At 37.0% G+C, this 25,375-nt stretch overlaps 1 protein-coding gene across 1 annotated transcript in view; it reads left to right on the forward strand.

Moving 5' to 3' along the window:
• Window positions 1–25,375, forward strand: part of CCDC90B (coiled-coil domain containing 90B) — a 36,761-nt gene that overhangs the window by 10,707 nt on the left and 679 nt on the right. The window contains 5 exon segments of the mRNA XM_027578740.2: window positions 10,029–10,130; window positions 10,793–10,834; window positions 10,930–11,001; window positions 11,103–11,156; window positions 12,484–12,598. Of these exon segments, the coding sequence (XP_027434541.1) occupies window positions 10,029–10,130; window positions 10,793–10,834; window positions 10,930–11,001; window positions 11,103–11,156; window positions 12,484–12,598 (385 nt within the window).

The raw sequence follows: 25,375 nt of genomic DNA on the forward strand, positions 1-25,375 counted from the left end.
ATGGCAAGATTTCATTCTTTTTTATGGCCAAATAATATTCTATTGTATATATATATATCTTTATATATCACCATATCTTCTTTATCCATTCATCAATTGATGGACACTTGGGCTGCTTCCATAATTTGGCTATTGTAGATCATACTGCGATAAACATAGGGCACATGTATCCCTTTGAATAAGTATTTTTGTATTTTGGGGGTTAAATACTCAGTAGTGCGATGACTGGTTCATAGGGTAGCTCTTTTTCATTTTTCGAGGACCCTCCATACTGTTTTCCACAGTGGCAACACCAGTCTGCATTCCTACCAGCAGTGCAGGAACGTTCCTTTTTTCTCCACATGCTCACCAACATTTGTTGTTTCTTGTTGAGTTTAGCCATGAGGTGTTATCTCATTGTAATTTTGATTTGCATTTCCCTCATGATAACTGATGTTGATTAGGCATCTTTTCATGTGCCTGTTGGCCATCTGTGTATCTTCCCTTGGAGAAATGTCTGTCATGTCTTCTGCCTATTTCTTAATTGGATTATTTGTTTTTTTGGGGTGTTCAAGTGTCTAAGTTCCATACATATTTTGGATACTAACCCTGTATTGAACATGTCATTTGCAAATATCTTCTCCCATTCAGTATGTTGCCTTTTAGTTTTGTTGAGTATTTCCTTTGCTGTGCAGAAGCTTTTTACTTTGACGTAATCCCAATAGTTTATTTTTGTTTCTGTTTCCCTTGCCTTGGAAAAACATATTTTAAAAAAATGTTTCTACTGCCAGTGTCAGAGAAGTTACTGCCTGTGCTTTCCTCTAGGACATAGTTTTGGGTGTTACATCCATTTTGAGTTTATTTTTGGTATGGTGTAAGAAAGTGGTCCAGTTTCATTTTTTTGCATGTAGCTGTCCGGCTTTCCCAGCACCCTTTGTTGAAGAGGCTTTTTCCCATTGCATATTGTCTCCTGCTTTGTCAGAGATTAATTGACCATATAATTGTGGGTTTTTTCTGGGCTCTCTGTTCTGTTTTTATGCCACTACCATACTGCTTTAATTACTACAGCTTTGTAATATAACTTGAAGTCTGGAATTGTGTACCTCCAGTTTTGTTTTGGTGTGTTTTTCAAGATTGCTTTGACTATTCAAGGTCTTTTGTCATTCCGTGCTAATTTTAGGATTGTTTGTCCTAGTGCTGTGCAGAATGCTGTTGGTATTTTGATAGGGGTTGCATTAAATGTGTAGATTGCTTTGGGTAGTATAGACATTTTAACAATATTTATTCTTCCAATCCATGACTATGGAATATATATATATATTTTTTAAGATTTTATTTATTTACTTGAGAGAGAGCTGGGGAGAGAGCACCAGCTGGGGGGAGTGGCAGAGGGAGAGTGATAAGCAGACTCCCCCACTGGGCAGGGAGCCCAATGCAGGGCTCACTTCCAGGACCCTGGGATCATGACCTGAGCCAACACAGATGCTTAACCAACTGAGCTACCCAGGCACCCCCATCTTTGCATTTCTTAAATTTCTTTCGTCAGTGTTTTAGAGTTTTCAGAGTAGTCTTTCACCTCCTTGGTTAAGTTTACTCTTAGGTATTTTATTATATTTGGTGCAACTGTAAATGGGATTATTTTCTTCATTTCTCTTTCTGCTGTTTCATTATTAGTGTATAGAAATGCAACAGATTTCTGTACATTGATTTTGTATCCTATAACTACTGAATTCATTTATCAGTTCTAGTGGTTTTGGGTGGAGTCTTTCGGATTTTCCATATATAGTATGTTATCTACAAATAGTGAAAGTTTTCATTTTTCCTTACCAGTTTGCATGCCTTTTATTCCTTTTTCTTGCCTGATTGCTGTGGCTAGGACTATATTGAATAGAAATGGTGAGAGTGGACATTCTTGTCTTTTCTTCGCCTTATGGAAAAAGCCCTCAGTTTTTCCCCACTGAGTATGATGTTGGCTGTGGGTTTTTCAAAAAGGTCTTTATTATGTTGAGGTATGTTCCCTCTACACCTGCTTTGTTGAAGGTTCTTATCATGAATGGGTGTTGGTACTTTGTCAAATGCTTTTTCTGTATTTATCAAAATGATAATATGATTTTTATCCTTTCTCTTATTGATGTGATGTATCACATTGATTGATTTGCAAATATTGAACCATCCTTGTGTCCCAGGAATAAATTCCACTTGATGGTGGTGAATGATTTTTTTAATGTATCGTTGGATTCAGTTTGCTAGTATTTTTGTTGAGGATTTTTGTATCTCCGTTCATCAGAGATACTGACCTGTAGTTGTCTTTATTTGTGGTGTCTTTGGTTTTAGTATCAGGGTAGTGCTGACCTCATAGAATGAAATTGGAAGTTTTCCTTCCTCTTCTATTTTTTGGAATAGTTTGAGAATAGTAAGTATCAACTCGCCTTCTGATATTTGGTAGAATTCACCTGTGAAGCCATCTGGTCCTAGACTTAATGTTTGTTATCTCTCTGTCAAATAAACAGATTTTTAAAAATCTTAAAAAAAAAAAGTCAGACGCTCAACCAAATGAGCCATGCAGGCTCCCCAGTGGTAGGTCCTTTTTAACTCAACAATGTAAATTCAAGGGAGTTGACCAATGAAATGTCATTCTGTTTGTGAAAAGTTAGGGACACAGATTTTTTTCTTAGCCCAAAATAAAAGAGGTTACCACCCCTTGAGCAACTGTACTAGGAGATACAGATGAAGGTATTATTTTTGCTGGCCAATACCAGAGTAAAAGAAAAGATGTCAGGTACTTATCTTCCTCATAAATTACATTTAGAGATCTCTAGCATCTTTTAATTTTGCAGCATTGTCAGTGGTCAGGAGCACTTGGTAAAGTCCCTGTCCACTAGCCTCGAAGGCTGTCTTCCTCTGATGATATTCTAGGATACCCTGTCACCAGGCTCTAGACTGTGACTGACGTGTTCTTTTGAATTGGGATCCAGGAAGACTTCTCGAACCTGCTGATGATAGGCTTGACCGTAAGACGTTAGAGAGAGATATACAGTAGCTTGGTCATACCAGCATGAGACAACAGGGAATCAGCAGAAGGTTGTATACTAATAGAATTCCAAGAAGCTTGTAAGGTTTGTGCTGAGGCTCCTCTGATGTAACTCAACAAAGTGAGTGTCTTGATCACTGGAGGTAGTTGAAAAGTACACCCCAAGACCTGAGCCGAAATCAAGAGCCAGACGCTTAATGACTGAGCCATTCAGGAGCCCCAAAAATATCAAAAAAGATTTTAAAGCACTTGCCTAAATAAGATAACAGATCATTATGAAATTTATTATTTAGAAGAGAAAGGAACTTTTACAATCTTATCAAAAACAGACCAAAAGTCCAAGAAAATGTTGTTCCTTTAATAGAAAACTAAATTCTAATTTTGCAACAGCTTACTTTTTATATTGAAACTTTTTTAAATGAATTTATTTTAATCTTAACCAGTTTGTGACCACACATTAAAATTCCTTTTTAATGATTCCTTTTTCAACCCTCTGTAATTATTTTTTCTACATCCCAGTTCTGTGTTTAGTAATTAATGGTTTAGTATTTTCTCTTATTTGGAAATGATCTAGATATTTAATAAATTTAACTTAACAAAACTTTAAGGTTTTACACTACTAAAAAGATTTAGGGAGACTATTTAAAAAGATTACCTAAAATTTTTATTTACTTGTTCTTAACAATTATATTTAAATTACTTACAAAAACTTCATTAAATCTTTGAAAAAGTCAGTCATTATCCAAAGCTATTATTTTTTGTATGACACCTTCTTGAGGTGGCAAACAGTCTAACAGCCTCTAAATGCTCGACTTCTGTCCACCAATTTTTGTGGCTTTTTGGCCTCCTTGATACGTGCTCGCAAGAGCCTTTATTTACATAAAGCAAGATAAATGTGCACCTGAATATACTGGAAGTACTGTGTCCTGGCCACAGGGCCCTGTGTACACCATCAGCAATTCCCACAGAACCTTGCTGGGGTTTTCCACATGGAGAATTGTGGTCTGAAAGCCTTGGCTCCTGGAAGACCCTTCTGCCAGCTCAACTGGGCTCCAGCATAAACCATCTGCCATTTCAAGCTGACCTGCCTTATAAAGGAACGCCAATCAGGTCAAGAACTGAACTGAAAAACACCAAAACCAAAAGAGAGAGTCGAGCTCAGAAACAAGAGGAAATTACCACAGCCCTCAGAAACAAGAAAGACTGTGAACTCAAAGGGTTTGTGGGTACCATGTCTGTGTTTTTCGTTCTCCTTGAATGCTGCCAGAAGTTTGCTTCGGTTTCTCTGACTGCCACCATTCAACCCAGTAATTTTTTTTTTTTAAGCTCTATGCCCAATATGAGGCCTGAACTCATGACCCCAAGACCAGGAGTTACATATTCTACCAACTATGCCAGCCAGGCACTCCTCAACCAAGTAGATTTAAAGATCTACTTGGCTTTATTAAATGATTCATAAATCAAACAATAGCTCATTTGGCAAGTACAGTGTGGCTCTGAGGAGTTGTACAAAATGGAAGGTTTTTATAGGAGGGTAGGGCAAGAAAGTTATTAGAAGAAAAGGATTGTCCCTTAGGGGAAAAGCAAAGGGTCTTATGCAGATAACCTCATCTTTCCTTAGGGGATGGAGTGTGCCCATGTGGCTGACTCATTGACACTGATCCAAAATTTCCTAACCAGATTGTCTTTTCTTCCATTGTATATTCTTGCCCTTCTTTGTTGTAGATTAATTTACCATATAAGCATGGGTTTATTTTGGGCTTTCTACTCTGTTCTATTGATCTGTGTGTCTGTTTTTAATGCCAGTACCAGGCTGTTTTTATCACAATAGCTTAATAGCGTATCTTGAAATCTGGAATTGTGACACCTCCAGCTTCATTCTTTCTCAAGATTGCCACCGCTATATTTATTTGAAGTCCTTTGTCATTCTATACAATTTTAGGATTATTTGTTCCAGTTCTGTGAAAGATGCAGTTGGTATTTTGATAGGGATTGCATTGAATTTGTAGATTGCTTTGGGGAGTATGGACATTTTAACAATATGAATTTCCCCAGTCCATGAGCCTGGAATATCTTACCTTTTTTGTGTGCCATCTTCAGATTCTGTCATCAGTGTCTTAAAGATTTCAGAGTACAGTTTTTTCACCTCCTTGGTTTAGTCCTAGGTATTTTATTCTTTTTGATGTAATTGTAAATGGAATTATTTTTCTGCTACTTTGTTACTGGTGTATAGAAATGCAGCTGATTTCTGGGTATTAATTTTCTATCTTGCAACTTTACTGAATTCACTTATTACTCCTAATAGGGTTTTTTTGGTGCAGTTTAGGGCTTAAGGTTTTCTGTGTATAGTTTTAGGATTTTCTTTGTATAGTTTCAGGTCATCTGCGGATAGTGACAGTTGTACTTCCTCACCAATTCTATGCCTTTTCTTTTTGTTGTCTGATAGCTGTGGCTAGCGCTTCCAGTACTATGTTGAGTGAAACTGGTGAGTGGACATCTTCATCTTTTCCCTGATCTTAAAGGAAAAGCTCTCCATTATTCACTATTGAGTATGACGTTAGCTGTGGGTTTGTCATACATGGCTTTTATTATGTTGAGGTATGTTCCCTCTACACCCACATTGTTGAGTTTTTATCATGAATGGATGCTGTATTTTGTCATATGCTTTTCTTTGCATCTGTTAAGATGATCATATGGTTTTTATCCTTCCTCTTGTTAATGTGATGTACCACATTGATAGGTTTGTGAATACCAAACCATCCTTGCATACCAGGAATAAATCAAACTTGATCATGGTAAATGATCCTCTTAATGCATTGTTGAATTCAGTTTGCTAATATTTTTTAAGAATTTTGCATCTGTGTTTATCGTAGATATGGGCCTGTTTTCTTTTTTTTGTAGTGTTTTTGATGGGTGGTTTTGGTATCATGGTAATGCTGGCATCATAGAATGGATTTGGAAGTTTTCTATCCTATTTTTTGGAATATTTTGAGAACAGGTGTTAACTTTTGCTTAAATGTTTGGTAGAATTCACTGTGAATCTATCTGGTCCTGGACTTTTGTTTGTTGGGGGTTTTTTTATTATCAGTTCCATTTCATTACTAGTAATTGGTCTGTTCAGATTTTCCATTTCTTCCTGATTCAGTTTTGAAAGTTTATATATTTCTAGAAATTTATGTATTTCTTCTAGGTTGTCCACTTCACTGGCATGTAATTTTGTAGTATTCTGTTCTAATTTTTTGTATTTCTGTGGTGTCAGTTGTTACTTACCCTCTTTCATTTTTAATTTTATTTGTGTCTTCCTCCTTTTTTACTTGATGAGTCTGGCTAAAAGTTTATCACTTTCGTTTATCTTTTCAAAGAACCGGCTCTTGGTTTCATTATTCTATTTCTATTGGTTTTTTAGTGTCTATTTCATTTATTTCTACTCTCATCTTTATTATTTTCTTCCTTCTACCAATTTTAGGTTTATTCTGTTCCTTTTTCTAGTTTCTTTACGTGTAGGGTTAGATTATTTATTCGAAATTTTGTTTGTTTCTTGAGGTAGGCTTGTTTCACTATGTATCTCCTTAGAACTGCTTTCACTGTGTCCCAAAGATTTTGAACCATTGTGTTTCATTTTCATTTGTCTCCATGTATTTTTTTATTTCCTCTTTCTTTATTGACCCATTGGTTGTTTCATAGCATGTTGTTAACCTCCATGTGTTTGTTTCTTCCACTTTTATTCTTGCAATTTATTTCTAGTTTCATACTGTTGCAGTTGGAAAAGATTACTATGAATTCAGTTTTACTAAATTTAATGAGACTTGTTTTGTGGCCTCACATGTGACCTGTTCTGGAGAATGTTATGTGTTCCCTTGAAAAGAATGTATAATCTGTTGTTTGGGGGTATGTATCTTTTAAATCCATCTGGTCTAATATGTTGGTTGAAAGACCACTGTTTCCTTATTATTATTCTGTATGATCTATCCGTTGTTGTAAGTGGGGTATTAAAGTCTCTCAGGATCATATTACTGTCAGTTTCTTCCTTTATCTATTAATATTTGCTTTATGCATTATTAGGTGCTCCAGTGTTGGGTGCATAGATATTTATAATTGTTATATCCTCTTGTTGGATTGATCCCTTTATTATCATGTAATGCCCTTGTTTGTCTCTTGTTACAGTCTTTGTTTTAAAGTATATTTTTGTTGATTTAATTACTGCTACTCTGGCTTGCCCCCCCCATCGGTTTGCATAGGGTATCTTTTTCCATCTCTTCATTTTTAGTCTATATGTTTCTTTAGTACTAAGGTGAATCTCTCTTAAACTGCACGTAGATGGGTCTTTTTTTATCCAATCTGTGGCTGTCTTTTGATTGGAACACTTAGACCATTTCATTTAATTATTGATACATAGGTTCTTTTTGCCATTTTGTTGCTTTTGTAGTTCTTCTCCATTCCTTTCTTGGTCTCTTGCTCTCATTCCTTGTGATTGATGACTTTCTTTGGTGTTTTGCTTAGCTTTCTTTCTCTTTATTTTTTGTGTATCTCTTACAGGTTTTAGGTTTGTGGTTGCCATAAGGTTCATATATGACATCCTGAGTACTTACTTAGCTGTCTATAATAAGTTGATGGTTACTTAAGTTCAAACACATTCTAAAAGAAACTCATTCTTATCTATCCCCTCCACATTTTATGTATATGTTGTCATATTTTATATCTTTTTAGTTTGTGAGTCCCCTTAACTGATTTTTAAATATAATTGACTTTACTACTCCTATCTTTAATCTTCAAACTCACTTTTTAAGTGTTTGCTGTACTACCTTTACTTTGTTTGCTTTACTCATGAAAGTTTTTCATTTCATAATTTTCTTCTAATTTGACCTCTTCTTTTCCCCTCAAATCATTTTGTATTTTTTATAAGGCCTCTAAAGGTGATGAACTTTTTAAAATTTTGTCTGGAAAACTCAACAATTCCGAATGATAACCTTGCTGGGTAGAGGATTCAGGTTGTAGGTTTTTACAACTTTAAGCACTTTTAATATATCATACTGTTCCCTTCTGGCCTATATAGTTTCTGCAGGGAAGTGAGCTGATAGTCTTGGATTTCCTTTGTCTATAACTCATTGTTTCTCTCTTTCTGGTTTTAAACTTCTCCCTTTTATCTTTGACATTTTAATTACTATTTGTGGTGTGGACTTCCTTGGGTTCATCTTTAGTACTCCTCTGCACTTCTTGAACCTGAAGGTCTGTTTCCTTCCCTAGGTGAGGGAGGTTTTCATCTATCGTGTCTTCAAATAACTTATCTGCCCCCCCTTCCTTTTCTTCTTTTGGGACCCCTATAATGCAAATGTTTTTTTGCTTGTTGTTGTCCAAGAGATCCCTTAAGCTATCCTTTTTTTTTTTTCTTTTTACTGTTCAGCTTGGGTTCTTTCCTTTGCCCTCTTTTCCATATTACTAATCTCTTCTTTTCTGTCCTCTAATCTGTTGATTCCCTTTAGTTCATCTTTCATTTCAGTTATTGTGTTCTTCAACTCTGATTGGTTCTTTTTAATTTTCTGTCTCTTTGTTCAAGTTCTTACTGAGTTTATCAACCCCAATGTCCAATCCAGTGGCATCTTTATGTCTATAATTTTGAACTATTTATCAAGCATATTTCTTATTTCCATTCTGTTTAGTCCTGTTTCCAAGGTTTTGGCTTTGTCTGAAGCAGACTCCTTTGTCTCCTCCTCTTGCTTTACTTTGTTTCTGTGAATTACACGCAACAGCTGCTTTTCCAAAATAGAGTGGTATTGTGTAGTCATCCCCTGTGGAAGATGTGTGCCTGGTGACTTTGGCTGGCTTTCTGAATGTATGGATGTTGGAGGCTTAGATCCTGGGGCACCTCGTGATAGGGCCATTTTGGTGGGATGTACAGAAACAAAGCAGGTACAGGCCAGGTATGGGCCTGGACAGTCTCACAGCTCTTCATGTAGATTGCACCCTGGCCAGAGAGCTGGTGCTGTAGTGGCTGTTGTCTGGAGGCAGTCCCAGGGTTCTCGCCTGGTAAGACAGCTGAAGCTGAAGAGGTTTCATTCTAGGCAGCTTGGGGCTCTTCGTGGAGCTAGTGCCCTGGCAGGACAACTTAAGTTTAAGTGAGCCTGGGCCAGGGGTTCCCAAGACCCTTCGTGCAGGTGGCAGCCTGGTTGGTTGTGAGCTAATTTGGAAAGTCCTGGGATGCTCTTAACTGGGGGTATCCTGGCAAGTTATCTGGAGGTGAAGTGGTGGGGGCCTGGATTATTCTGGGGTGCTTTGCACCTGTGCCACCTTGGCAAGTCAGCTGTTGTGAACACTGACCGTGGGTGTTCTGGTGTGGTCTCCGCTGGGGCCACCTTCACAGACACTGTGTTGGTTTGAGCCAGGGGCCTAGGGCTTGCTGAGGTGGTAGGCTAGCTGTGGTGTCTGCTTGCGTCTGTGCTCTCAAGGTGGACGGGGAGGATAAACAGCGATGTTCACCACCCCCTCTGAAGCAGAAAATACCAGCAGCTCCTGCAGTGTTTGGCAGAGTTCTGGGGCAGGATCTTTTATATTCTAGTTACGCTTTGAAACCTCATTGTTTTTTCTGTATCCCAGGGCAGACAGATCTGCTCATGGTCATTCAGTACTATCATTCCCACCATGGCTCTCAGTGTCGGGATTGGGGGTTCCCTTCATGACTGTGTCTCTGTCTTGCCTTTTTGTATGTGATACATCTTTTGCTGTGCAGAAGCTGTTTGGTTGGCTCTGTGTTGTTCTTCAGAAGGAAGTGCTTTATAAATAAGGTGTAGATTTGGTGTGTCCATGGAGGAGGTGAGTTCACGGTCCTCCTGTGTGGCAACCTTGGACTGGAACCTCCTTTTCATTTTGATAAACGGTTTTCACAAGGCTTGGTTTTGTTTAGTTAGCCAAGAAACATTATACCTTGTGGCATAACAACAGATTATTTTACATTCCATGAAAACAATTCTGTATAAGGTGATGGCATTCTATATCACTAGGTTATTTTAATTTTGCTTTCCAGGAAATAACAGTACAACAACTAATGTCTCATTTGGACTCCATCAGGAAAGACATGGTCATCCTAGAAAAAAGTGAATTTGCAAATCTGAGAGCAGAGAATCAGGTGATACAAGTTTCGGTTTATTACTAATAAAATAACTGATTTCACATATTCCACTTGGAGATGAATAGGGCCAAATAATGATTTTATGTGGTCATTCAATAATTATCAAGGTTTTAGATCAAAGTATACTACATGTTTAACCATAACTAACGTTTCTATGTATAAATTATAGTTTCTTTAATTAATCCCAAAGATTAAGGGTTGTACCTTACACATGTAAAAGTCACATGGAAGGGAAAATCTTTGAGCTCTATATTTATTATATAAAATTTCTCATATAGCTCAATATAATGTTCTCAGAATTTAAAGTAATGTGACATTTTCCATTTTATATGATTCTGTGCTAACTTTTGTCAGTTAAAATTAGAAAACTTTCTGTACTTCAGTTGGAATTTTGATCGCTAGCTTAAATATTTTTAAATTTAGAATATCAGTCATGGTTTAAAAATAAAGTAAGTAGAACAAATTTTTACTGTTCATAAGAATTTTTTGAATATGATGAAATACTACTTTCCTTTTTTGTGTAGTTTTAGTTAATAGTTAATTAGAAATGTGTAGAGATCGTCCAGTTTTTGCTAATGCAGGGTTTCAGATTTGTTGAATAAATCATGCCGTAGGTGTTTGGTATAATGGCAATTGCATGTGATTTTTTTTATACCTAGAAAATGAAAACTGAATTGGAACAAGTTAAGCAGCAACTGATAGTAAGTTTAAGTACTTTTCTCACTTTAGAATATTTTACTAATTTCAGAACAAACATTATGAGATTTCTTTTTTAATATTTTGATTTTCTTTAAAGAATGAAACCAGTCAAATCAGAGCAGATAATAAACTGGACATCAACCTAGAAAGAAGCAGAGTAACTGATATGGTAATGTGTTTCTAAATGTGTTTTCTTGGTAACTTAATTCCTTTATTATTCCTTCTAGTCTTTTTTTTTTTTTTAACCTCCTGATTCATCATATCCTTTAGTTTACAGATCAAGAAAAGAAACTTATGGAAGCAACCACAGAATTTACCAGCAAGGTAAACTAGTATGTAAAAATGTCTTTTATAACTGTTCTTATGCCTGTACCTGAACTGTGATTTCTGTCAGAATCCAGGTAACATATTTTGTAACTAAATTATTTGTATATACAAAGGAACTATTTTTTGAAAGTAAGGATTCACAATTAGCATTTAAATGAAGGCAGAGACTAACAGTAAATATTTATTGAATGCTTATTATGTATCAGATACCGTTTTACTTGCTTTACTTCTGTCCTCCTTATCAGCCTCTGAAGTAGGCCCTCTTTATTCCCATTTTACCAATTTGGAAAATGAGGCACAGGGGAAGTTAAAGTTACATAGCTAATAAGTGGTTGAGCCAGAATGTGACCCTGGATTCTGAAATCCATACTCTACAACTGTTTACCTTCTCCTAATCCTAAACTGTAATCCATGTTTAATCTCTATAGCTTGAGTAAAACCCAGCTTTTTGACTCAGCCTACAAGTTAAAAGCCATTTGGTCTATGTTCTAACAGAAGAGACATCACTCTTTTTTGCTGTTGTTTTTATTTTAGAAAGAACATGAGGAGAGGGAGGGAGGGAGTCTTAAGCAGACTCTGTGCTGAGCTCAGAGCCACAGGCAGGGCTCAGTTTCATGACCCTGAGATCACAACCTGAGCCAAAACCAAGAGTCGGCAGTTTGTGCCACCCAGGTGCCCCGAGACATCACTCTTTCTTAATTATAATTAAATAGAAGGGAAGGTCTCATTTGTCTTTCCAGGTATTCTATTCTGTTCTTTTCTTGGCCAGACAAAAGAGATAAACAAGGAAATCAAATTCTCCAGAGCTTATTTCTAAGCTCCATATGCTATCTTATCTCCCTGGTGTTACACAACAAAAGCATTTCTGCCATTCCCTTTATTACTGCTGCCAGTTCACATTATAAATCTGGGTGAGTTTTTTCTTTAAATCGTGCAGAAGTTTTAACTGTGATGTCCTGAGGATTTTATACACATAAAATGTTTATAGTTCTAGGACTAAAACTTTTCCTTTCCTTCTTAGTTTACCGTCTTAGTTTATTATCATATATTTTAGGTCTCAAATTTTTTACTATGAGGCTTTTAGTAGAATGTACCCAAAATAAGATAATCCAAAGAAATTAATAATAATCTCCAAATATCAAAAATTGAATATTCTTTTTGTCCATTTATAATGTTCATATGTTTTTTCTGTCACTGTGCTTTTACTGTTTCCCCAATTAAGACCTTTGCAATACAAAGTTAGCCCATAAGTAAGGGTTTCTAATGTAAATGTTTTGTCTATAAAACATAGGGACAGAATTTGTCTCATTCTTATTTACTGCAGGATACCAAAACCAGAAGTATTATTTCTGAGACCAGTAATAAAATTGACACTGAAATTGCTTCTTTGAAAACACTGATGGAGTCTAACAAGCTTGAGACAATTCGTTACCTTGCAGGTAAGGTAATTCGCTGTCTTGTTAAAAAAACAAAATTCAGTGTAGTAAAGCTGAAGATCTAATTGGCCTTTTTAAACAATTTGGGCAGCCTCTTATCTAGCAAGTAGAGGGAATGGAAGCTCAATGCATTGTACATTATGGGAAGGAATGTGGGGCAAGGAAGTTACTAGCAAAAGAACAGGATTGTTGCAGGCAAGGTCACTTTCCCATGAGGATAAAAACAAGGGGTCTTTTACCCTCTGGAAGAAGGGAGAGGGCCCATGTGGCAGACCCATTATCACTAATCGGAAGATTCCCTGTTTGTTCAGTTAAGACTACATTTCTGGGAAAGTTTGAAACTGCGGTTAATGTAGATATTAAGCCCTGGTTTGCAGAATAAGCCTGAGTGATGCCATTTGGGGCCTGTGGTTTAACAAGTCACCCATTTGATCAGTCTCAGCTTAACTGAAAAATGTGATCAAAATTTAAGGTATTAGTGCTGCTCTCAGTTACCACTATTTTGTTGTTCTTTTCTCTGGTATTATTAGGGAGGCAGAATGTCCTTTGTCCTTCTAGCTGGTCTAAGAAATTGACATGAGACAGATTAACAAGAGAAAACAGACATGAAATTCCAAAGACATTCAGGCAATGTGAGGCTTATATGACATCCTGAGCAAAGGATTGGGGGGGGTAGGGGGTCGGGATATATAGGGAAGGACAGCCAGGCAGGAAGGTGAGAGGAGATGTTTGGAAAAATAAAGGTTGCTGTTACACAAATAAGCGTCTTAGGTAAAGAGGAATCTCAGTTAATAGCTCTGTATAGGCTGTCCTTTCTGTAAATGTAAACTTAGGCAGTTTGATGGGGAGGTAAGGAGCTTTTCGTAAATCTGCTGGGTTTTGACTGCTTTTAAGTCAAAGTAACATTCATGGGCAAAATGGCCTATCTTAGGGCAGCCTGCCCTTGGCACTTGAAGTTCCCTCTGAAACTTCCCTGAAGTTTCACACATTTAAAGTTGAGCCCTGGTAGATTGTTCCATCTTGTTGAACCAGTCTTTTAGTACTGGCAATAGATCAGCTCAGTTATAATCTCATTTCAGGAGGTCATGATGCAGGTATATTCTCAAAGTTAGGCCTGTGATTTAATTAAATAACTAATCAGGTGTTCTGTTTCGTTAATTTTTCTGAGTTCTGAGGGTAGCCAGCCATGACTTGTAGATGTCAGGCTGGACGCATCTTCAGCTGGAGTGGGAGCAGGCAATGACAGTCTGACAGATTTTCCTGGTTTATAGTCCACATGTCTCTGATCTTTCAAGTACCCCTAGAACAATAGGCATACAGGTTGTCTAGATGTGAGGTAGTGTGATTTTTCTGAAGGTTACCTCAAGTTGTTTTTATTTGGTTTGCAGGGCTTCAGGGAAAAGGGCAGTTTTAGTTCTCAAATGATTCCAAGTCAGAAAGGTAGGAGAAAAATTGAAAATACGAGTTTAAAGAGTTGTAGCTAGTCATTGGAGAAAACTAGAGGTAATCTGGATCTAGTCTAGTTTTTGATGAGCAGTATTAAAATCTAATACACAGGGGTGTGTTTTTCTTTTCTGTAATCACCATTTCCACCAAAGATAACCAAATTGATGCTAATTAGTTTGCAAAATAAGTTTGGTTTTAAAAAAACTTGGCCTTATTAATTTACATAAGTGTAGCAAGAATAGCAGTTGATCGTATAGGCTCTTTAAACCTGCTTTGCTGGAACTATTCATAAGAAATCTCCAGATTAAATTTTCAGTAGCCTCTCAACTACTTGCCATCAGACTTCACCTGCAATACCTATAGATTTGGGTGAATTCTTCTTTTCTCTAGGTTCCTGCATTGGCCAGGAAATGATCTTCTTTACTCACCTGGTAAAGCTGCTGGGAACTCTGTAAGCGATAGTTATTTCCAAGGAAGCTTTATAGGCTCCATAAAGTCCTTAAAGCTGTCTGGTCATATCTGAGTCTGTGTAAATCTATGTCTAAAATAGGACATTCCAGTCAAAGCCTTGATCATATAACCAATTTCCCCATTGTGTCCTGTTACAAGGAGAATAGATTCTTATTTAAATTAAGCAAACTTCCATGAAAATAGAATACTCACTGGGTTTCTGAATGCTGGAGGGATCAGATAGGGAGAAAAAGATAAATGTTTCAAATTGCTGTGAATCAGCTTAAGAAAAAAAGCTTCCTTCAATCTGGAAAAACAAAACATTTTAAAAAGTCAGCAGTGCTTCAAAGTCATAAAAATAATTCTCAGTTCATTCAGTCCGATTTATTCTTGTTCTGCCTAAATCTGGTTTTTTTACTAGTAAGTTCAGAAATTCTTACCTGGTCCAGTTTTATGATCTTAAGATTATTGGAAACTTGTACTCAGAGTTCTTTACATGAGTCTCATTGAAGACATTTGCATTAGCATCAGAGTAAAACAGTAACTTAAAGATGACTGTGGTTATAGATGTGATTGGAATTCATTACAATGCAGTTGATAATTCAGTTTTTTCTGTATTATACAACACTTCAAGGTAACATACCAAGATACCAGATTTTTAGGAGTTTCACTTATTTTATTAACATGTCTATACGAGGGTTTAGTGTCACTTTGACAGTGCTTCCGCTACAATTTACTATACCAAATTTTCACAAAATTTTAAATGTTAGATTATGATCCAAAAATTTTAGGGTTTGGTTTTTGGAAGTATATTATAAAAATATTTGAAAGGTTTGAACATCTGATTAATTATTATGAAATAGCATTTAATTATTTAACCAAAGTGACAATAAAAGATTTCAAAGGCAAATAGAAATGGTTACATCCTTGTGAGCAAAATTTAGCTCTTTTAATGTTAAGACTCAGTTTTCTTAAGTCCTCAAATATAGCCAAAGAATCCTTGTTTTCTCGGCAGATGACTTTATAAAAGTAAAGAAAAGCTTTGTTTACAATTTATTAAGAGCAAACCAGTAGTTCAAGAAAATTATTTACTTAAATTCATTCTATTCTTCTCTAAAATTATTGTTCATAAACCTTCTACAGCTTTATTTATTACATTCAGGCTTTGTCCTAAGTTTTCTCTCTTTAAATAACCACTCTCACTTTAGGACAAAATTATTATCTTTTTGTTCAGCAAAACTGTATTTTGTCAACTCAAAGAAAACCAACCTCAAAGTAGGTTAGTAAATGCTTTTTTTTGTCTTACCAAGGACTAAAGCCTGGGAGACAGTCTTTCATACTGCTCTGAAGAACTGCTCAGAACTGCTCACAAGCACATATAGCCCCTCCCTTTCGTAACTACAAAGACCCTTAGGTCATCTTAATACATTATGTTTCTCTCATATCTGATTATTTGAAAATATTGCTTGCATGCCTCTGCTTAACTGATTTTCTGTTTCTACCTGTTTGATTTCTCCTTGAGGTCACTTGAGACCTCAAGTCAGAGAAGGCCAACATTGGTTGCATCCTGCAGTTTTAGTACACAGTTTGTATTCCTCATACTTTCCCTGCATACAGTGTTGTTTCCCTTATTTCTAGTCGTAATTACGTTTATTAGAATCCTTAACTCTTAGAAACTAGTTTCTAGTGAAAACTATGTAGTAAACAATTGTGAACTGTTCATAATTTTTAGAAACGTGCTTCATAGCAAAGCACAAAACATTTTCTAACATCCAAATTTATCTTTAATTTATCTATAAGACAAAAATAGATAATTTAATGAATTTATCTTAATGCGATATTTAACTTAGAAAAACATTAAAGTTTCAGGTTACCAAAGATCTTGGAAGAAATATAAAAGTTTACATACAAACATTTTTTTATGTTTATTTACTTGTTCTTAAGAATTATGTTCAGACTACCCATAAAACTTCATGAGGCAATAAAGTCAACTGCTGTCCTAAGTTTATTTTCTGGTAAGTTTTGCAAAAGAGATAACATGAACATATTTAACTCTTAGTAAACACATGCATAGTAGACATGTCTTTAACCAACAATACTAAAGTTAGTCTCTAGCTTTCTGAGTTTTGGACCACCCAATCCTTACAAGCACTTGTCTTTATAACTTTTGTTTTTATTCATACTTGTCTAGAGGACATTAAAGGCTTGATTTCCAAATACTCCTCCCCACCCCTCCGTGAAAAACTTCTTCCTAACATTGGTATTTCAAACAATGGCTCTTTAATCCTAGAGATGATGGGGATAGAAAATTTACATCCCAAAGGTATGGAGAGATTATCCAAGTTTTCCGTAAGGTGGAGATAGAACATATCTGCTTGTTATCAAAGGTGCTGGAGTCTGGGCACAAGAACCCTTTTAGAAGTTTGCCTCTTTAATTTTCAGTCACAGGCAATTGTGGGCTATGTTTACATTTTAAAGACCTAAGAATTTCAAGGGACAGTGAAAGAATGCAAAACAAACTTTTTTCCTTCAGAGTTTCAGATTGCTATTTAAGATTTGGCATTTTTTCTTAAGTGCAGGACAATTTTGTACCAATATCCTGATCTTTTTTTTTTTTAAAGATTTTATTTATTTGAGAGAGCGAGAAAGAGAGAGAGAGAGCGCACATGAGAGGGGGGAGGGTCAGAGGGAGAAGCAGACTGAGTCTGCTGAGCAGGGAGTCTGCTTCTCCCTCTGACCTTCTTCCCTCTTGTGCTTTCTATCTCTCATTCTCTCTCTCTCTCTCAAATAAATAAATAAAATCTTTAAAAAAAAATATGTGGGTGCCTGGGTGGCTCAGTTGGTTAAGCAACTGCCTTCGGCTCAGGTCATGATCCCGGAGTCCCGGGATCGAGTCCCACATCGGGCTCCCTGCTCAGCAGGGAGTCTGCTTCTCCCTCTGACCCTCTTCCCTCTCATGCTCTCTGTCTCTCATTCTCTCTCTCAAATAAATAAATAAATAAAATATTAAAAATAAAAATAAAAATAAAAAAAAATATGTATAGATATTGTGAGAGGCATAGGTGGACTTTCATTTTTTTTCTAGGGTTGCATTTCTGGTTTTATAGAGATTTGTAAGACAAAGACAGTTGTTACTAATTCGCACAAAATTGGATTATGGCCTGAATATCGGGCTTGGCCTGTTTTTTTAACTAAATTTGCTTTATATCAATCAGATTTTTAACTAAAATTTTAATCAGAAACTTTATGCCTTTGCAAAATCTTTCTGAAGCACTTTAACAAAAGCCTGTTACTGGGTATACAGTTCACCCTTGGCTTTTCTGTTGGCCCCTGAGTATTGGCATTTCACAAACCATTTGTAGGAGGGTCTAGGAGCAATTTTGGTCATTGTTCCTCTCCGAATGGGGGCTGTGAATAGTCTAAATTTGGTAGGATTGTCTGAAAGTAGAGGTAAAAGGCCTTTACACTTTAAAAGATTTTCTGCTATCCAGGGAACACAATTTCTTTTGTGGCAGGTGGTCTAGGATTTACTTCTTTTTTTTTTTTTTTTTTTTTAAAGATTTATTTATTTATTCATGAGAGACAGAGAGAGAGAGAGAAGCAGAGGGAGAAGCAGGCTCCCAAGGAGCAGGGAGCCCGATGCGGGACTCGATCCCAGGACCCTGGGATCATGACCTGAGCCGAAGGCAGACGCTTAACCATCTGAACCACCCAGGCGCCCTAGGATTTACTTCTGAAGGACATTGCATAGGAATGCCTAAAGCTGGCAGAGCCTGATTCCAGAGCCCTGGAAGATAGGAGCAAAGAGAGCCTACTGCCAGTCTTGGGTGCTTTGGTTAACATTTCTTCTCTGGCTTTCAGCATTTATATGAGCAACCTGTATACTTTTAACCTAGAGATTAGGCCAGAGTTCTCTGTGAATCCTGAAGGTAAATGGAAATGAAAACAGATGAGGCTGGATTTTAAGAAGGGGCATTTATGTTGGATATGGACATTGATTTTTGTCTGAAGTCTGATTTCTCTTCATCTTGTCAGGGGAGTCCCTAAGGCTAGCCATTATACTAATACAATTGAGAGCTGTCTATAAAATAGATATTTTTAAACCTGTACCTCTGAAACAAATAATACATTATATGTTAAAAAAAGAAGATAGTAGAAAGGGAAAAATGAAAGGAGGGGAAATTGGAGGGGGAGACAAACCATGAAGGACTATGGACTCAAGAAGCAAACTGAGGGTTCTAGAGGGGAGGGAGTGGGGGGATCGGTTAGCCTGGTGATGGGTATTAAGGAGGGCACGTAGTGAATGGAGCACTGAGTGTTTTATGCAAACAATGAATCATGGAACACTACATCAAAAACTAATGATGTATGGTGACTAACATAATAAGATTAAAAATATATATATAGCCAATTTAAAGGATCCATTGTCTAGGCAATGACAAATAAGATCTATCAGTAGTAACTCAAATCAATAAGCCTTTAATGGCTTAACCAAAGCCACAAGAGGCATCCAGAGAAGGGTGGAGATAATGTAGCTCCTGTGATCCGAAAGTTTACTCCCAAAATTAATCTAAGGAAACAAAGGCCTTCATTGCACAGGTATTAAGGATAATGCAATGAAAACCGTGTCTCTGATCTCCCACATAAATGTGAGACTCCTGTCACAAAACCACTAATCTTTGACACCAGGCAGGTGCTACTTAGGAATGGGACTTTCCAGCACTAACAACAAAGTTCCCTATGGCCTGGGACCTCTCATAAGAAACTCTGCTGAGAGGGGCATAGCTAGACAGGGTCAGAACCCATCTATTCAACTGGCCATCAAGGTGTATCCTCTGGAGAGTGGAGACCAAAAAGAATATTCTCAATGGTCACAAAGCCAAGCTCTGAAGACCTAGAATAAGACAAAAGGAAAAAAACCATCCAGTTTTTCTTGTAGCTAAGCCTTGGGGTCTCTTGGAGCTACACTAATACCTGGGAGGCTTATACTATGGATTGTGTGTTTTACAGTCTACCTTGTTGCACAGAAGTTTTCTGGAACTTGGCAAGTGACCTGTGTCAATCTAAGCTGTCCAGGACCAACTTATCTTAGCATGGGAGTCTTTGAGCTAGGTGCCAAGCACTCTACTGGCTTTTAAGTGCCAAACCTGTGCCCACCAATTTTGTGGCTTTGGCCTCCAAGATGTCCCTTAGCAACAGCCTTTACCTCACATATGACAAATGACATAAAAGACACAGGAAAACAAAGTCCCTGGGATGAATTGGATCCATAACCAAGGAGTACTCTACTAAATTTACCAACAGTCATTAAGCCCAAGGAACTAGTTCCACAAATATTTTTTCCTGCTCATCTTCATTTAGAAAAAGGGTTCTCACCACTCTTGTTCTTGACTCAGATTCCACAGAGATTTCTAGGAGATACACGTGATAAGAAATCTTACCCTCTGCTGGCTATATGTCAGATTTCCCAAGGATCTCTCTGCTGCAGCAATGCTGGGGGAGAGTGGTATCCAGTGAGTTTAAAGCATCCTGCTGTTTATACCAACTGTCAGGAAGAAAGAATGTCCTCTGCCCTTCAAGGTTCTTCTAGCTGGATCAAGAATCAAATTGACATGACACATTAACAGGAGAAAATCAAACTTAGTTTCATATGGACATGGGGAATCCACAGACATGAAATCCCAACGACAGGCAACATGAAGCTTACATGACATCCTGAGCTAAGGAGAGGGGTTACAGATCCTGGGGATAGAGAGGGGAGGAAGGTCCATTAGCACCAGTCAAATTCAAACAAGTCAGAGACTGGAGGGAATCATCTTTTTAAGCCAAGCAAGCTGTTTTTTCATCTTTCGTAACTGAGTTTCAGCTTGCCCAGAAGAGTTGCTCTAGGCATAGTAGGTGGTCACCAGAGCATAGACACCACTTTGCTCAGCTAAAAAATAATCGAGAGCTATTCTATTATCAAGGACAACTTTGGCTACAGAATCTAAGGATCTTTGTTGGGCTGCTATTTTTTTTAGCAGCAAATTTTATAATTAAGAATTAAGGAGAAGTTCTTAATCATAGTCTCATTTATAAATTTATCCCTAAACAGGGAAATAGGGATTTGCCAAAAGGAGTGAATCCTGAATCAGAAAAGCATCCTGGTATAAATCCTTTAAACTTAGGGGAGTCGAAACAATGCAGTGTCTTATTTTGCTGGTGAAAAGTTAAAGGCCTTTATTTACACAAAACAAGACAAACATGTACCTCAACACACCAGCAGTCACGAAAATATGTCACTGCAGACTGTCCAAGAGAAGGCCATGCACACCACCAGCAGTTCCCAAACTGGACTCAAGCAGACTTCCTTCAGGGACTATGGACTAGAAATGAGGAAAGGACTAAACCAGTAAACCCCAGTAACAGGGGGAAGGATTCCAATGTGGAATTGTAGACTGAACCAAGGGCTAAGTCCATTAGAGCCTTGTTAGTCTAGACTGATTCATTAACCCTGGACTGGAAAGCCAGTTAGATGGGTGGCTTGAACCCAAAAAGCAGAGCTGAAACTGAGAGACTTACCAAGGGCCCTCAAATGACAAGAAAGTGAACTCTCAGCATTTGCGGGGTGCCATACCTGTGTTTCTCATTGTCCCCAAAAGCCAATAGATGTTTGCTTCAGATCTCACCGCTGCCACCAAATCGGTTAAAAAAACAAACCTAGTAAATTTGAAGATCTAATTGGCTTTATTAAATCATTCATGAACTGGGCAGTGTCTCATTTAGCCAGTAGAGGGGAGCTCCCAGGAGTTGTACAAAATGTAAGGTTTTGGGGCACCTGGCTGGCTGGCTCAGTTGAGAGAGCATGTGACTCTTGATCTTGGGGTCATGAGTTTGAGCCTCATATTGGGTATAGAGATTACTTAAATAAAACTTAAAAAAATGGAAGGTGAAAAGGAGAGTTGGGCAAGTAGGTTATTAGCAAAAGGATTGTTCCAAGCAGTCACTTTCCCTTAGTGGAAGAGCAGGAAGTTTTATGCAGATCACTTCATCTTGTGGGGGATGGAGAGGACTCATGTGGCAGACTCCTCGCTGATCCACAAAATTCCTGACTGACTGGTTAAAACCACACTAAGGTTTAAACTACAATCAGATATTAAGCCCCAGTTTGGGGGCTTGGCCTAATGGGGCCTGTGGTTTTAACATTGTGTTTGTCAGAGAAAGTAATTGCTGTCATTTGATATTGAGACCTGTTAGCTCCTATCTCCCAGGGTAACCATGGAGCACAAAAGAAAAAGAGCTAAAACACATTTCCTTTATCATTTGGCAGTGCTGGAAGAATAGAAGTTTAACAGGCAGTAAGTTTAAGATAGAAGTTTAACTGGTGACTCTGCAACCTACTAATAGGAAAACGCATATGGATATCAAAGAAATACATAAAAACAAGTACAAAGTGATGCAAAGATAAATTGGTTATTCCACAATGGAATAAAAGAAATGAAAATTTTACTTTTATTCCTATGTTTTTCCATAAGGACTTACAGAAAAAGATCACTAAAACAGAGGCAAAAACCATAGCAAGCATAGGGGGAAAATTACCCTTTACTTTGAATCCGGTTGAGTACAATTAGAGACCCAAAAATTAGATTTTCACATACTGAGCTCTTCAAGTACCATGTGACTGACAGTTACAGGGCCCGAAGGAGTGAGAAGAGTGCGCTACTTTTGTAGTACTTTTCTCTTTCTTTTTATAAAAAGTAATGTGTTTTACTATTAGAGTATATCTCTTTTTAGGCCTTTTCTTCTGTATATAAATATTGCAGATTATTAAAAATAACTAGATTGTATTGTACAGACTACAGCTTTTTCAAATTTAACCAAATGTTTTAAGTATCTTTGCATATCAATGTATATGTATGTTTTTACTAGAAAGTATTCCATTATATGAAAATGCCATAATTTATTTCTCCAAACCTGTTAGCAAACATTCTCCCAATTTCTCATTATAAACGATATTGTACCCAACAGCCATGTGTGTGACACGCACATGTGCGCGCACACACACACATATCTTTTTGCCCTTATGCTAGTAGTTCTATATAATTGTTTAGGACCATCTAAAATTGGGGGTCCAAAAGATACGCACATTTAAGATGGTTTATGTTACTGAATTGTTGTCCAAAATAAAACTGCTGATTTATACCATCAGTGGTTTTCTGGGCAGCCTCTGTGAGTGAAGGTGGAGCCCCCAGCCCTTAGCTGATACATACCTCCTTTACTTTCTTCACCTTGAATCTTTTAAAATATTTTCTCTTTTTAAAATAGCTTCTGTTGAAGATTGATTTGAAAAAGAGTTCTAAGGCTAAAGTAAGTTTTGAAAACCACTATTCTAGCAAAGTCTCTAACTAGAGATCTTCAGTTCACTGCTGATGCTCAGGGGAAATTACAAAATAGCCCAGTTTGCAGTGTTCATTCTCACTTTCAAAATAGATCTCAGAGCAACCTAGGTTAGGAGTAGCTTCCGATTCTACTCAGCTTCCTCTAAGAGTGTTTACCTAGATCGGTATCTTAGTTAAAGTCCCTTTATACTCGGTTTGAAGATGGTGGTGATCTCCAAAAAGCTTTCTTTCAGTAGTGGCTGAATGTAAGGCAGACTTGAATAGACTTAGTGGAAGTGACAAAAGAAATTAACATGTCATTGTTTACAAAAATACTTTTTCTGAGTTACCTTCCTTTCCTTTTTTCACTGAGGATTTGCAACCAGCCATTCTGAAGGCGTTTTCTTTTTTCGACCTTATCCTTCAAATCTGTTCCTGCTGCTGTTGTTGTTAAGCCTTTTAGGATATTAAAATTCCGTAATCTTTGTGGAAAGGTAACGTCATGAGTGGATCCACTGAGTGTAGAATACCTGAGATGTTGCCAATAAAACAATAATATTTCACTTATTCACATACCTAATTTAATCAAGAGCAGAGGGGGAAAAATGAAAAAAGATACTAATAAAGCCCGAGCATTCAAGATCTGGGATTTCCTTAGAGAAGAAACCCTTACAAAATTATAAATTGTAATCAGTTTGGTTATTTGGTTTCCCAGCATTATCATACATAGAAGACTTACTTTCAGTGATCATACATCCAACTTGAACTAGCTTAGGCATAAAAAGAAAATATATTAGTTTACATATTGAATTATGGAAGGGCACAGGTATAGCTTGACCTCAGGGATAATTGGAATCACAGTTTACTCTGTATCTTGTCTCTGAATATCTGCCTCATTCTCTTATGCCATCTTTCTCCAATCCATTGGAAACATGGCTACTAGTAGTGTCCAGATTCCTATCATTCGAGTTTCGCCAACCAAGAAAAATTACCCCTTTCCTTATTTCCAATTCAGAACAGCCCTGGGAAGGCGTCTGAATGGCCCATTTTTGAGTCAAACACCACCCTTTGACCCAGATCACTGTTGCCAAGGAGAGAAGCGCTCTAAGATAATGGCCGTTCCAGGTGATCGATATAGTTAATGTGGCAGATTCTGTTCTAAACAGACAAGAAGACAAGCTAACATTACAGAGTACTTAAGAGGTACCAGATACACGCTCACCTGAGCATCCTATGTAGGGATGTGTCCTTCACAGGCCACGGAAGATAAACAACAAAGGTGAAAGCAATTTGGGTAGCAAAATAACACCAGTGAGACATAGTAACCACTCAGAACAGAAACTTCAATACAATAACCATTGTGTTGTATATTCTAAAAAGGAATGAAATGCCTCCTTCCTCACAACAAATTAAGTGTTCATTTGGTAGTCTAAGAAAATTTATCAGCTGTTTGGGTTAGCAGAGAATATATTCGCCTACACAGCACTGTATGGCTTCAAGAAATGACAAATCAGATTGAATCCTTCAAGTGGCGAGAGGTAAGATGAACAGAATGGTTTTTAAACAGTAACTCTGGACTCAGGTACACATAATGTTGAGTCCCTCTTCCACCACTTGCCAGCAATTTATAACTTTGGGCTGGTTGCCTTATCTCTGCAATGGGATAATATCACCAATCTTATATGGTTTTAATTGCAGTTAAATAAGGTAATGTATATAATTGCTCAGCACACTGCTGTGGAACATGGTAAAGAGTATAGGATCCAATGGATGAATGTATAATTGACCAGAATGTATAACTGACAAGAAACTTACGTGTTACTCTTTTTCCTCAAATATCCAGCCTCCCTGTGTGTCTTAGGCCTAATCCCATTTCTTAAAATTAAGGAAATGAAAAAAAAGAAATGACCTTGTTATTAACCAAATTTCAATTAGTTATTAGGATCAAATGGGATAATGTGTAGAGTTATATGTTTAAATTACAGTAGCTTTACTATGAAAGGCTGTTTCTTGAATCTTTAGTCATAAAAGTTTGCCATTCATCTCTGGGTCTCTATTTTAAAAGTCAAGGCTATTTAAACAAACTAGAAACTAGGGAGTCCCTGAAAGCCTCACCCAGATTTAATTTCTTAAAGGAGAACAAAAAGGTTTTCTGTCCAGAATCTAGCAAAGAGTAGGTGGCACATTAACTACTTTAAAAGCCTTTTCTTCTACCTGCAATTTTTTAGAAGATCTTCATTAAAATTCCATGTACAAATTTTTTATAATCATGAAATTGTTTTTAAATGTACTGAAAAGGCAATTAAAGTTTTCTTCTCATGGATGATATGGCTGTCCATTTTATTACATCATTTTTTAATTCCGGTAAGATGGTTTTCCCACTTAATAAGATCTAAAATTAGATTGCATAATTATTTAGTAGTCATTGTTAATACTAATGTTAATGACTTGAAGCACTGTTTATAGATTCTAACTGACATAATTTGTAAACTATCCTTGTTCTGGTTTAAAATATAGGAAGCTTTTA

The sequence above is a fragment of the Zalophus californianus genome, chromosome 11 (assembly GCF_009762305.2).
Source record: "Zalophus californianus isolate mZalCal1 chromosome 11, mZalCal1.pri.v2, whole genome shotgun sequence".
NCBI classification, from domain to species: domain Eukaryota; kingdom Metazoa; phylum Chordata; class Mammalia; order Carnivora; family Otariidae; genus Zalophus; species Zalophus californianus.